General features: G+C 37.3%; 1 protein-coding gene across 2 annotated transcripts; it reads right to left on the bottom strand.

The window, feature by feature from the left end:
* Positions 1-9,120: 9,120 nt before the first annotated feature.
* LOC4331838 (nucleolin 2) lies at positions 9,121-13,561 on the bottom strand. 2 transcript variants are annotated; one of them, XM_066308374.1, is made up of 5 exons: positions 13,484-13,561; positions 11,220-12,407; positions 10,562-10,939; positions 10,258-10,349; positions 9,121-10,065 (listed from the first exon to the last, which is right to left on the bottom strand). In XM_066308374.1, exons 2-5 carry the CDS (start codon positions 11,865-11,867, stop codon positions 9,462-9,464), a joined length of 1,722 nt encoding a protein of 573 aa, XP_066164471.1. In that variant the 5' UTR covers positions 11,868-12,407; positions 13,484-13,561; the 3' UTR covers positions 9,121-9,461. The 2 variants fall into 2 exon arrangements, with proteins under 2 accessions (XP_066164471.1, XP_015633273.1); XM_015777787.3 differs by having other exon boundaries at positions 11,220-11,899.
* Between the last annotated feature and the right edge of the window lie 878 nt (positions 13,562-14,439).

Raw genomic sequence — 14,439 nt, 5'->3', positions numbered from 1 at the left:
AAGATATTGTTTTACCAATAAATCAGCAAATCCATTTTATCTATAGCCACAAATGCACTGAATTTTAGTATGGAACTAATTAAAAACAATAACCAATCAGAAATATATATAAAAATATCAACACTATCTATTGAAATTTGAAAATTTTGTGCGATGGTTGTAAGAAACTGTAATACAAATGGAATGGATGTACTGTACAAAAGATGTACGCTAGGAATTATTAGAGAATGGCAATAGAATAGCTCTATTGCCCCATTGTATGTATGATCAATAATTGTAGCTCCTATTAATCTTTGTCGTCATAAATATTGAAGTGTTTGTATTAGCTAACACTTTTTTTACTATTCATGTGTAATTTTCTGATTATATATAGCTGTTGAAATGAATGATTAAGTTTTGTATTGATTCAACCAATATCTTTAATTATTCATATTTAATTTTATGCTTATATTCATTTCTGACTTTGGCTATTTTTTGTGCTTATATAATCAGAAGTGTTAATATGCCATCAAAGAGAAAGCAAGATCCAATAAAAATAGCAGAATATGATAAATCAGATTGCAAGAAAAGAAGATATATCAGACTACAAATTCTAAGAGAGAAAAAGCGAAAAAGAGAAGAAGAAAAAAATATGGTGCATAATAACAATAAAAAATGTAATAAAGATGAAGAAGAAACATCAAAAAATAGTAATATAAGAGATATAATATATACAGAAAAGCAAAAAAATATTAAAAATAAAAGAAAAATACAATATAATTTAGATTATCTAGAAAAAATTGCAAAAAAGAAATGTTTAGAGATAGACCATATATCTTCATATTTATCAACTTCACATGGCATGGTGTCCTTTACCCCAGAATACATTAAATATCTAAAAGAATCATATGAAAACAAATCATTTATAGGTATGCCAGAGTATAAATGTAAACATTGCAATGCTATATTTTGGTTTGAAGAAAGAAATAAAAGAGAGACAAAGAAAAGAAAAGGTGAAATTATATATTCAAATTGCTGTAAAAATAACAAAATAAAAATACCACCATTCCAGAACCCACCAGAAACACTTGCTAGGTTACTTAATAATAAAGAAGATAATCTATCAAAACATTTTATGCAGAAGATTAGACAATATAATAGTTTATTTTCTTTTACTTCAATGGGTGGCACAATAGATAAAAATATAAATAATGGCGATGGACCATATGTGTTTCGTGTAAATGGACAAATACATCATCGTATTGGATGTCTCCTACCTAAGCCTAATGAAATTCCAAAGTTTGCAGAACTATATATTTTTGATACTAAAAATGAAATAGAAAATAGAATACATGCTTTAAATAAAGAAGAAATGGGAAGTACAGATATCAATCCGTATATAGTTGAACAATTAAAAAAAATGTTTGATGAATATAATCCATTGGTAAAAACATTTCGCTATGCTCGCGATCTATTTGAAGAAAATAAAGGTGTTGATTTTAGTATTCGAATAATAGGGGCTGATAAAGGTGATCCAATACAATATGAAATGCCACATACAGAAGATTTAGCAATTTTAATAGTTGGAGAATTAAATCTAGAAAATTATAAAAGAGATATTATTGTTCAAAATAAAAATAATGGATTACAACGCATATCTATATTCCATCCAGCCTATATGGCTTTACAATACCCTTTATTATTTCCTTATGGAGAAAGAGGATTTCAACTTGGCATACCATATTATAATAGTAATACAAATAAAAAGAGTAAAAAAACAAGATCAACAATTACAGTACATGAATACTACAAATATCATATGCATTATCGACCAAATCAACCAAATCCTTATTTATGTTATGGTAGATTATCAAAACAAGCAATAGTTGATGCCCGTGCAATAGAAGATGAAGATAGACTAATGTTTATTGCTAAAAATCAAAACAAATTACGAGCTGAATGTTTACAAGGAATATTTGATGCAGTACAAAAAGGTTTAACGGAAGGAAACCAAATAGGAAAAAAAATAATATTACCATCAAGCCATGTTGGTTCTAAACGATATACAATGCAAAACTATTACGATGGCATAGCAATATGTCGTGTATATGGACCTCCACATTTATTTATAACATTTACATGTAATCCTAGGTGGCCTGAAATTACTATGACAATCTTAGAAAACGAACAACCCAATGATAGACCTGATATTATAGTTCGAGTATTTCATATAAAGCTAGAACAATTAATAGAAGATATACAATCCGGCACAATATTTGGACCTACAACAGCTATTTTATACTCGGTAGAATTCCAAAAAAGAGGTTTACCACATGTACATATCTTAGTTTGGTTAGATAAAAAGCCAAGTGAAATAACGATTGAAATGATAGAAAAATGGATATCAACTGAAATACCAGATCCTAGAGAAGATCCTCTAGGATACATCCTTATAGCTGAACATATGATGCATGGACCATGTGGAGCCAAGAATGAAAATTGTCCATGCATGAAAAAAGGCAAATGTTCAAAATTTTACCCTAAAGAATTCAATGATCAAACTAATTTTACTGAAAATGGATTTGCACAATATAAACGTAGAAATACTAATATATACATACGTAAAGATAACCATAACTTGGACAATAGATGGGTTGTTCCACACAATTTATTCCTATTAAAAAGATATCAAGCCCATTTAAATGTTGAGTTTGTTAATCAAAGCAGAATGTTAAAATATTTATGTAAATATGTAAACAAAGGAGGGGATAAAGCTAAAATAATTTTCCAACGTATCAAACAAGGAATAGATCATTCTGAAAATGAGCAAACAGAAAAAATAGATGAAATAGAAGAATATTTAGAATGTAGATATATTTGTGATCAAGATGGTATGTGGAGATTACTTGGATATGAAATACATTATCATTGGCCACCAGTGGAAAGAATGCCTGTTCATCTTCCCTTAATGAATATGGTCAAATTAACTAAGGATACAAAACTAAAAAATATTATAGAAAATCCAGATAATCAAAGAACGATGCTTACAGAATGGTTTATGGCAAATCAGTTACATGAAGAAGCAAGAAACTTGACATACTGTGAATTCCCACAAAAATGGAAATGGGATAAAAAAGAAAGGAAATGGGTCAAACGACAACATGGTTTTAAAATAGCCCGTTTATATTATGTCAAACCAACTGAAGGAGAACGTTTCTATCTACGTATGCTATTAATGATAGTTAAAGGAGCAAAAAACTATGAAGATATTAGAACATACAATGGTATTATTTATAAAACTTTTAAAGAAACATGTGCAGCACGTGGATTATTAATGGATGATAATGAATGGTATAAAACATTTGACGAAGCTGCAAGTTGGGCAACATCTCCACAACTACGATCTTTATTTATAATCCTACTATTGTATTGCAATTTAGAAGATGAAAGGAAATTTTTTGAGACAAATTGGGCAAAAATGGTAGATGATATAAAATTTCAATTAATATCAAAATATCACCCAATTAAGTACAACCCGACTGATATAGAATTAAAAGATATTCTAATTGAACAAATAGAATATTTATTATCCAAAAGTGGTATAAGTATAGATAAATTTAATCTTCCTCAGATGACAGTAAGATACAAATTAGATTCAACTAATACACTAATTCAAGATGAATTAAATTATAATGCAAATGATTTAGAAGAGCAAGCTAACAAATTGTACTTACAGCTAAACGATGACCAAAAGAAAGCATTTCATCTTATAGTAAATAGTGTAATAAATAAAGAAAGTAATTTTTTCTTTGTATCTGGCCATGGAGGAACTGGCAAAACATTTTTATGGAATACTATTGTATCATTTTTGAGAGCTAAAAAAGAAATTGTTCTAACAGTCGCATCGTCTGGAGTAGCATCATTATTACTACCAAATGGTCGAACAGCCCATTCAAGATTTCGAATACCAGTTGATATAGATGAACTATCATTATGTGATATTAAACGTGGAACAAAATTAGCTGAATTACTAATAGAAACTTCTCTTATAATATGGGACGAAGCATTAATGACAAATCGCCAATGCTTTGAGGCTCTTGATAGAACATTAAGAGATATATTATCAGAAAAATATATTAATGCTATCGATAAACCATTTGGAGGTAAAGTTGTTGTTCTAGGAGGAGACCCTAAACAAATCTTACCAGTTATAGAAAATGCATCAAAACTGGAAATTATTAATGCATCAATCGTAAAGTCATATCTTTGGGGGTATGTTAAAAAAATATTTCTATTTGAAAATATGCGATTACAAAAAACCAAATCTAATACTTTAGAATATAAAGAAATCAATGACTTTAATAATTGGATTCTGGATATAGGCAATGGTAAAATAAATACCAAACAAAGTACTGCTCAAAATGAAGACACAGATACAACCATTATACAAGTGCCGGAAAATTTATTAATAAACACAGGAGAAAACAAATTAGAAGAGTTGGTAAAGTTTACATACCCAGATTTCAAAAATAGTTTCTTTAATCCAAATTATTTGAAAAATAGAGCAATTCTAGCTACAACTAATGAGATTGTTGATGAAGTGAACAACTATATACTTAGCTTAGTACCTAATCAAGAGAAGGAATATTATAGTGCTGACACACTATCTCAATGTATGGATACAACTAATGATGCGGACATATTATATCCTGTCGAATATTTAAATTCTCTAAATGCCAATAATTTTCCAACTCATGTACTTAAGCTGAAAGTTGGAGTTCCTATAATTTTGCTAAGAAATCTAAACCAAAATTTAGGATTGTGTAATGGAACAAGATTGATAATAACAAATTTAGGAGACAATATTATAGAAGGTATAATAATAACAGGAACTCATATAGGAGAAAAAGCATATATACCCAGAATAAACTTAACAACCCGAGGAAATCAATGGCCATTTACCTTGTGTCGACGACAGTTCCCAATAAAAGTGTGCTATTCTATGACTATAAATAAAAGCCAAGGACAAACTTTATCTAATGTTGGTTTATATCTAAAAAAACCAGTCTTTACACATGGCCAATTATATGTCGCAATCTCACGAGTAAGCAATAGTAAAGGTTTAAAAATTCTAATAGAAAATGAAGATGGGACATGTGCAACACAAACAAAAAATATAGTATATAGAGAAATTTTAGATTCATTTAGATCTTAATGTATACTATATTTTTCTCTATATACTATATAAACACAAACACAGTACTAACATTTTCCATTGCTTATAATTTGCAGATGAATATCACTCCAATTGCAGAGCTGCGCCCAGGGCGATATGACTACATGATATGCGTCCGAATATCCAGGATATGGGAATTTAGAGGAACTAATGAAGATGATAACATCAAACATTTAGATCTGGTTTTACTTGATCAAAAGGTAATACTATATCCTTTATTTATATTTTCTCCTAACATATATTTATCATTAAATATATATTATTTTATTAAAATTGCATGGCCATTGCAGGGAGATGCTATCTATGCTGAGATCCCACCTGATGCTATACCTTTATTGAACCAATATTTACAGGAAGGAAATATCGTCTACATCAGCAAGATAACAGTTAACAATGCTAAGCCCAGTTATAGAGCAGTTGGTAATCCATATATGATCAAACTAAACAAAAGAACTTGTATCATTGAAGCCAAAGATCAACCTATGGATTTTCCAAAGTATACATTTGATTTGGTGTCATTTGATAAACTTCATGATTTCACAAGCAAGACTGATCGTTTTCTAGGTACTAAATTAACTTTTATTTCATTACACGTAACCATAATATTCTATATGCAATGTTATAATCAAATACTTTATTCTATCTTTGCAGATGTTATTGGAAAAATCATTGCTGTTTCTAATGCAGCAATGATTTCTACAAGTTCATCAGATTATAGGATGAGAAGAATAGTCAAACTACAAGATTTAAGGTAATTTATGCCAATATCAGCTATATTTCCCCATCTGAACACTAACACTAATCTGAAACTACTTGATACTGACTTTATTGTTTCTTCAAAGTGGAAAAACCATCGACCTCTCATTATCAGGAAAAAGAGCTGTTGAGTTTGATGGAGAGACAATACTGGAAGTTGGTCAAAATAACCATATAATAGCAATATTTGTTGGTACATCAATGAAAATCCTTAAGGGAACATATGAATTTCTAAGTGGAACAACAGCTTGTCGTTGGTATATCAACGAAAATGACATCCCTGAAATCAAGATGTTTCAGAAATGGTAAGTACAATTTAATCCCCTGCATATCTTCTTTTACTTTATGGAATTTCCTATTTCTAACATCTTATATATGCAGCCTTCCACCACATGCTGATCCTATACAAAAGCTATACTTGCAAAGTGATGAAGATATGCAACGGAGCATTGAACACAAAACACTTGCAGAATTGAAGGAAATTGATCCTTTTGTTGACAAGGTTAGACTTATGTACCTAAATTAATATACTATTAAATTCTTTCATTGAACTACAACTTAAACCTTTCATTTATACATTTACATAGGATGAAAAATACCAGTGCACTGCTACTATCATTGGAATTCAGGAAAGAAAAACTTGGTGTTATCAAGCCTGTAAATTGTGCAATTGCAAGATGATATGGGATGGTTCTATATTAAAATGCAAGAAAGAGAACTGCCCATGTAGGCAGTATGAGTACAAGTGAGTATTTCTTTTTCCAATCATACTATTAAGTGTGAATATATATAACTATAATTTTCAAATAACTCTGCACTTGAACAGGTACAAAATACCATTCATTGCAAATGATGGCACAGCTAGCCTTGAACTTGTGCTATTTGAAAAGAAAGGTACAGAACTTATTGGTAGGACTGCTGAAACTATGAAAAGGCAATATGATATCAATCAAACACCTCCAGAAATAAAAGCATGGATAGGACATAAATTCACATTCATAGTGAAGGTTTTGCTGAACATAACTATCAACGCTGATGAACCTTCATTTGAGGTGCTGACAATTAAAGAAAGATTTGGAAGGCAACATTCCAGCCAAGGCTTTAAGGCAACTAAGAATCTTCCCATCAGTTCAAGTTCATCTCAACAACTACATAATTTACCTCCACTGGTGCCTATACTATCCAAGAAAATACAACATGAGGTAAAAGAGTAGTACTCTTTCTTTTATTCATTTTTGTCGGTGCTACATAATCTCTTACTATTTCCTTTCTTTTCTTTCTTATTTACTGCTCATCATCCCAGATAGAACCACCCCAAGATATTCAAAGCATGGAAGTTGAACCATATAATTTAGAAACAAGCACTTTGTCAGGAAAAAGAGCTTATGAAGATCCAAACAGTACAGATCAGGTAAACAACTGATCATATTTAAATTCATTTGTTTTTCATTCTTCAATCATACAATTAACCTACTAACTGTACTGTGCACAAGCTTGGCACCATTTCAATCAAGTGTATTTTTTTAGATAATGGAATGAAATATTCAAGCAAGTGTATACCCTGTGGTCAACAACTATTCTCTATTTACATGTACTATTCACATATATGGCTGACACTAGGGGTCTCATACTTGCCAAACCTACTGCCTGCATTGTGCTAAGTATTGCATGAGAAAGAATTGCTGGTTCCTTAGTAATATACTTTGATAAGGATTCTGTTTTTCTTTTTTAGGAAAATGATGAAGAAGAAAGCACTGACTATGGCTTCATTCAGACAAAGGGCAAAAAGAAGCGTTCTACCTGATAACTTCTCCAATCAAGACAGCCTACTTTTGCTATCTATAGTCCAAGATGGACACTTTTGTTATCCTCTCATCTACTAGCCAAATTACTTTTGGTGTATCTAGCTCTGACTAAGAACCTAGACTGATCTACTAGCCAGTTACTCTAATACAAAGTTGACATGGAGCTTTATTAAAATCTTTCATTATTTAAGCTCTAGATCAACATCTAGAGGATGATGACGATGACGATGGGTTGCTTGGTTCCGGCAAACGATTACGAGGACGTCGGCCGGGTTCTCGAGAATCCTGTCGTCGTCTCCCGTTGTTGAAGATAATATGTCAATACTCTTCAAATGTCTGTCACAAATAGCCACTGTGTTTTGTTCAGATTATACAGTCTATATCACACTATATGTCACAAAAATCTTCTAAATTTTGTAGTCTACTACAGCAATCATGATTGTGCACTGTAGTATCATGCTATAACTTGCGTTTTTTTTTTTGAGATAATACTTGCATTGTTGTTAAACTGATTATTCTGTCTCATTAGGGTCAAATAGCATGGCCCATCCAGTATTGCACGCGGCAAAGCCGCGTGTTTTTTTCTAGTGTGTCACGATATTGTTGCATATAGGAGATTCAGGCACGCGGTTGGCCATGTGACCGTATCCTCCTTTTTTTTTTTCCGCTTTTGTTACTGCACGTGCACGCACACCGGCCAGCTGGGCCAGGCCCTTGTCTCTCCGAGCCCCGCCTTTCGGGCTGAATTCTAAGCCAAAATGGACCAGGCCGTACCTGGCCTCCATGCTGATGGGCCGGCCTCTCCAGCTCGGAGGCCCATATTTGTTCTGCCGTCGCCGCGTCGTGCGGCCCGGGTCTCGATCGCTTTCGTGCGTGCATTCCTCGGCGAGATACACGCGCAGCGGCCACTGGCTTAGCTTTCACAGCTCGAAAGCAGCTTCCCCCCCGGAGCTTTCCAGCTGCACACACATCAGGATGTCACTGCTGCATCCATCCGATCCGAGCCCACCATCTCTGTGCTTTGCAAGCTCACGCGGTGGTCCGTCCAGCCGAAAGCTTCATCGACAAAAAAGGTCTGGATGTCACGCAGGACCAAAGAACAGCCTCCACCTAATTACCTCTGTTAAGTTTCTGCACTCTTGCTAAACTGTCGTTATGTTATACTGTTATTGACCATGAGCACGGATACTCCTCTCAAATATGTCACCCGTTCTGACAAACTTGCATACAACATAATACGGATCAAGTGACGCTGACAGCAAAAGGGAGGCTGATATGTTCTGCAAACCCAGCATGACTTGATACCAACACACACAGTTTATCCATTTTGATGCAAGGTGAAAATTGCAAAGCTTTCAGATTTGTACTTCGTATTGAGCAAACATGAAGAGTATCGGAGATTTGCCAACACGCAACAGCAACATGACCACTGCCCAAAATGAATAAATTAATGCATAACTTAAAATGGACACACACACACACACAGCGGCTATTTACACCTCAATCACTCCCTACGTCATCTTGTACAAGTGGAATAAATAACTTAGATGATCGATTCCTTCACTCTCCTTGGCATCAGGATCGATCATATTGTGTGTTGCAGTTCTGTTACAGCAGAGTACTCCCTTCAGCTGGTTCCAAGCCAAAAAATAAACACAACCAGCCCTGAGCTCCTGTGACAGCATCTACCTGGCTTCAAGTGCTGATGCCGCAGTCTCGACAGTCCCAAGTAAGCAGGTGTACACCTTCTGCTTCAGCTGCTCAATGGTTTCAACCAAAGCATCTTGAGATTTATCAACCTCACTATGCAACTGGTCGAGCCAGTTACTCGTCTCCTTCAGTTGCGACAACCGAACCGCGATTTGCCCGTCTCCGCCCTTGGAGTGCCCTCTTACTCGTTCTCTGGTGTTCTTGTTTTGGCCCTCGAACTTGAATCCAGCTTCAAGAGCATCTTCCAAGAAACTGAGAAACCATGACTGTGATTCTTTCTTTAGAATAATCCATGATCTGGAGATCTCCTTGAAACCATCCTCTCTGGCCCAGTCAATCTTTTCACTTGTGTAAGCATCGTCAGAGTTCTTTGCCGTACTACCTGCAACAGCTTTGTTCTGAGATGCAGAGGCTTTCCTTGATGGCTTTTCCTTCTCTGGCCGAGATTCTTTGACAGGCTCTGATGAGTAATCTTTCCAAAAAACACTTTGCTGAATGATAAGCCGGTTTAGCTGAAAAAACTTGGTAATTGCAGCATGTGGATCCTCCTCAGCGGACTTTCTGATCTCAGCGAATATTCTGAAAAACAGACACAGACATTAGTTCTTACGTTCAGTAGCAAGAGTACAGTATATAGTTTCAAGTAAAAGGTGTTTGACACTTTGGAAAGGATTTGCACAAAAAGGGAACAGGGGGACACCAACTACACCAGCTGGAATAGCTGTAAAAGAAACACCTGAGCTAACAGAAATTCAGCATAGAACTACTTACCCAAGGCCTTTAAGAAGTGAGGCCGCTGCAGTAGCCTCCCTTTGAGCCTCAGCTGCTACTACAAGAGCAATAGTCTTCCTCCTTGCAACAACCTATTCACACAAAAGAAATGTATGCAGCATGGATTAGAACTTCGTGAAGCCTCTTTTCGTATTTACATGGAATGGTTCAAATAATAGTTTGCAGTTCATGGCTTCATGCATGCCCATGTAATACAGTCATGTAGACGGTATATAATCAAGTCATGATTTATGCTCGATTTTTTAAACGAAGATGACCTAAAAAATATAATGGGTTAATATACCTTTACTGACTTGATTAGACTTGTTGGAAGAGAGTCCCAGGAGACAGTTTCAGTAACTCTTCGTTTAACAGTCGGCGTAGAAGTAACTGTACCGGAAGTACCATTAGGCTTTGCTGCCAAATTGAGCTTTGGTGGTGAAGTCATTGCAGGCGGTGGTGGTGTTGGTGTTGGTGTTGGTGGTGAAGTCTTATAAAGCTTTGGTGGTGAGTTTTTTTCAGATGCAGACTCCTTTTTGCTGTCCTTTGACATTTGCTTCTTCACTACAGCTGAGCCATTCTGACTGGGTGAAGAAGCGCTAGTCTTGCGTGTGTCCTTGTTAATTTCTTGTTTTGCAGAAACTATCTTAGCAGGACTGCGAGATGGAGTATTTGGCCGTTCCTGCAATATTAGCAGCAAATGAAATCAGTAACCATCCTAGAGATGCTTTTGTGCTTCCTATCTTTGTTCATTTTAGAATAAAAGAACTCGAATATAGCAGATGTCATTCAAATACCATTAGTACAATTTTGCTCATCTCAAAGACCCATAGTAAATGGAATGATTCATCACTATGGAAATGCACGGGGATTGTCAAAGACAATATATAGTAAAGGCCATGTTTTGGCTGATAGTAGCATCTTAGTTCAAATGTAAATTAAACCTACGCACTTAAACGTACCTGAGGTTTTGATTCTTGTTTGAATTTTGTCGGAGCTGACTTCTGATTTGCAGAACATATGCTACTTCCTCCATTACTTTTGTCACTATCTATGCTGGAGTTTAGATTGGTAATTTTGCTATTGTTGCTAGATATCCCAAGCATGTAACGTGAAGCTACAACTGCCTTCTGCTCTTTGATGACTACCTTCCTCTGAGAGTTCTCCTTTTCACTTTCAGACAGTTCAGCTGACTTTGTAGCCTTCCGTTGATGAGCCAATGCTTCTGAAATCCCAGTGGGAGTTGACATCTGCATCAAATCCTTTGGATTTCCAATGCAAGGGTTCCTTCCTGGAACAGGTCGAACCCCAACAAGAACTGGGACAGGGATACTAGATTGGACCTTTTCAACATATATGAACTGTCCAAGTTGAAGTTTGTTTGATAAGATGAGTTCATTATCCTCCTTCGATAAAGAAACATACGTTGAGTGCGACGAGTCTGAAACTTTTATAAAGAAACCATGGTCTGGCCAAAGTTCTGAACCAGTGATTGCAGGAACTATGCTAATAACTTGGAGAAGAATGGACCGATATTCTCCACATACTTTCACATCAGAATTTATATTTTTTAGTACTTTTAACAGTACCCCTGGAGTAAGAGATGCCATATCTTCAAGCCAGCTTATTCTTCTTCTTTTTTCTGAAAAAAGGTACCGAATAATAAATCACATATGTTAAAAAAGGGAAAAAAAACATGTAATACTGCTTAACAACACAGTTTGACCACTCACAAAGCATCAGAACTACGAAAGGAAACCATACAGATATTTATTATTTTGAAAAAAGTTAGCGAATAATAAATCACATATGTTAAAAGAGGCCGAGAAACATGTAATCTACTGCTTAACAACACAGTTTGACCACTCTAAAGGAAAAAGGAAAAGAAACAAAATAGTCTTTGACAAAGCATCAGAACCACGAAAGGACACCGTACAGAGATATACTCTAGACCAGAATTCTAGAGTCCCAAGACAAGAACATTTGCAATCTAGATTTCGCCACATGTCTGAAGATGAACGCAACAAGACAAACACCAAAAGGACACGTAGAACCCAAATCACAAGGAGGCCTGAAGCAAAGTTTGTTCTTTTTGGTGATGTACTCCATATTCAATTAGAAATCCCACACATGTCCTTCCGAACAGTCGCCTGCAACAGCAGCATATCCAACTAGAGAAGTCCAATCACATATCTTCCAATGCACATCACAGAGAGACCTTAACTGAACAAGCGAAAGCATTAGAAGAAAAGAAATTGACTTTATGAATGTTTCTTAGCTTTCCAGCAAAGCTTTGTAGGGCCCATCAACTAAAAACGCAACTAATAATTCTTATGAAGCTCTTCATGGCCAGGTACGTGGACACCTAAAAGGCCAAAAGCTACCAACTTTCCCATTTCCCATGCCTCAATTCCTTAGGGAGAGGCTGTGAGAAATGCACTGCCTAATTCATGGAAGAAGACACCATCCTATATGGGTTTCTTCATTTCTTGACTTAATGGCTACTAGGAAAGGAGAGACCTAACAAGCCAAGAAACGGCAATTCTTGGGAGGGATGAGCATTTTGGTCAGAATACAACTCCTAAATCTACAACGCCCAACATTTGTAGAGGGGCTCTTAAACCAACTTCTGTTAGTTATTTGGCACAGAAACGATATTTAATGTCTCATACAGTCACTTGCACGAAAATTTCCATGAGAAAAAAATTCTCCAGCAAAATTGTCCTTGTCGGAGGTCTTTGGTCTCCAAACTAAGTGAAGGCGTTGATTGACATAGTACCTTGAGGTTACCAAGAAGGAAAGCAATCCTAGTACGCGAAACAAGAAACCGAAAAAAAAGCAAAGGACTAAGTTACACCTCCTTGTTGAGGAAAGAATTTCTTAACCGAAGGATTATCCCAGAAAAGAAAAATTACGAAAGCAAGACGCAAGAGAACTTAAAATAATCTATCCACAGCCTTCTCTAAGAACTTCCATTTACCCAATCCGCGTGGTTTTCCGCCCTTTGGTCCGAGAACAAGAACCAGGGCGCACCAACAGAACCATCAAGAAACAGCCTAATAATCCCTCAATTGAACAAGAACACTTCTTTCTCGGCCACAGGAGGAGAAACCCGGCATCAAATTCGTGCAGCGAAAATCGAAACAGGGAGGCAGCTGTTTTGGCTGCGGCATTCCATCGAACAGGTGGTGGGGTGGGGAGGGGAGGAGGGAGACGATTAGTATACCTTTCGGCCGCGCGGAGTCGGATGCTCGGAGCAGAGGAGAGGTCGAGAGGAGACGAGAGGAGGACGGAGTCGGCAAGCGGCGGTTGTGCTCTCCCGAGGAGGAATAAAAAGGGGGCGACGAGGTAGTAGACGACACGAGGCGACCAACTGCCCGTATAACTGTCTCTGACACCTCGGGTCAGATCCCCCGGCTCTCCGCGTGGCGGCCGCACGTTGCTGCTAGCTCGCACTGACGCGCGGGCCCGACTTTGTGCTGGTCACTCACACGTGGACCCCACGGACCCTCGGGCCCACATGTCAGTGGGGACAACGTGTGGGGTGGGAGGGAGGTCCCGATCCCCGGGGCGAGCTCGGAACCAAACGCAGAACCGGTGCGGCGTCCGCGTCGCAGCCGATGGGCGGTCAGCCCGCCACCGCGCGCGCCACGCCAATGCCATCCCTCGCCGCGGCCGGCGGCAGAGGCAGAGGCAGCCAGTTATTAGGCCATACCGCCGCGCGCGTCAAGGCTCGCATGCGTCCACGGCCGCTTCGCCTTCGCGCCCGCGCGTGCCCACTTCCACCGTCTTCCGCGAGGTCGCGTGCACGCGCGCGCGCATATCCGATTGCGTTTGCGTGTGCCCCCCCAAGCGCGCGCGGGGCTGCGCGGTCGACAGGTTGACCCGGGCTCGGCTCGGGTTGGGTTGGTTGGTGGGTGGCTGCGACGACGCGAGTTCATCCGCGCATGTTCGCGGCGCGCTTTCTTCTACCGATCGTTTCGCTTTGTTTTAGTGGAGGCCACGGGGGGTTTTCATGGCGATCGACGTGACGGGAAAAGATTTTTCAGTGCAAAAGCTCGTGCCGGACAGCTGCTTGAATTTTGCAACGAGATTAAGGGAGTAAAGTAATCACTCCAGAACCCAGTAGTAGCAGTAGTAGTAGTAGTAGTAGTAGTAGTAGTAGTAGTAGGAGTAGTACCG

The sequence above is a fragment of the Oryza sativa genome, chromosome 3 (genome assembly GCF_034140825.1).
Source record: "Oryza sativa Japonica Group chromosome 3, ASM3414082v1".
NCBI lineage: Eukaryota > Viridiplantae > Streptophyta > Magnoliopsida > Poales > Poaceae > Oryza > Oryza sativa.
Note: the sequence above shows the minus strand (reverse complement) of the source record. Positions and strands in the feature narration are given on the sequence as shown.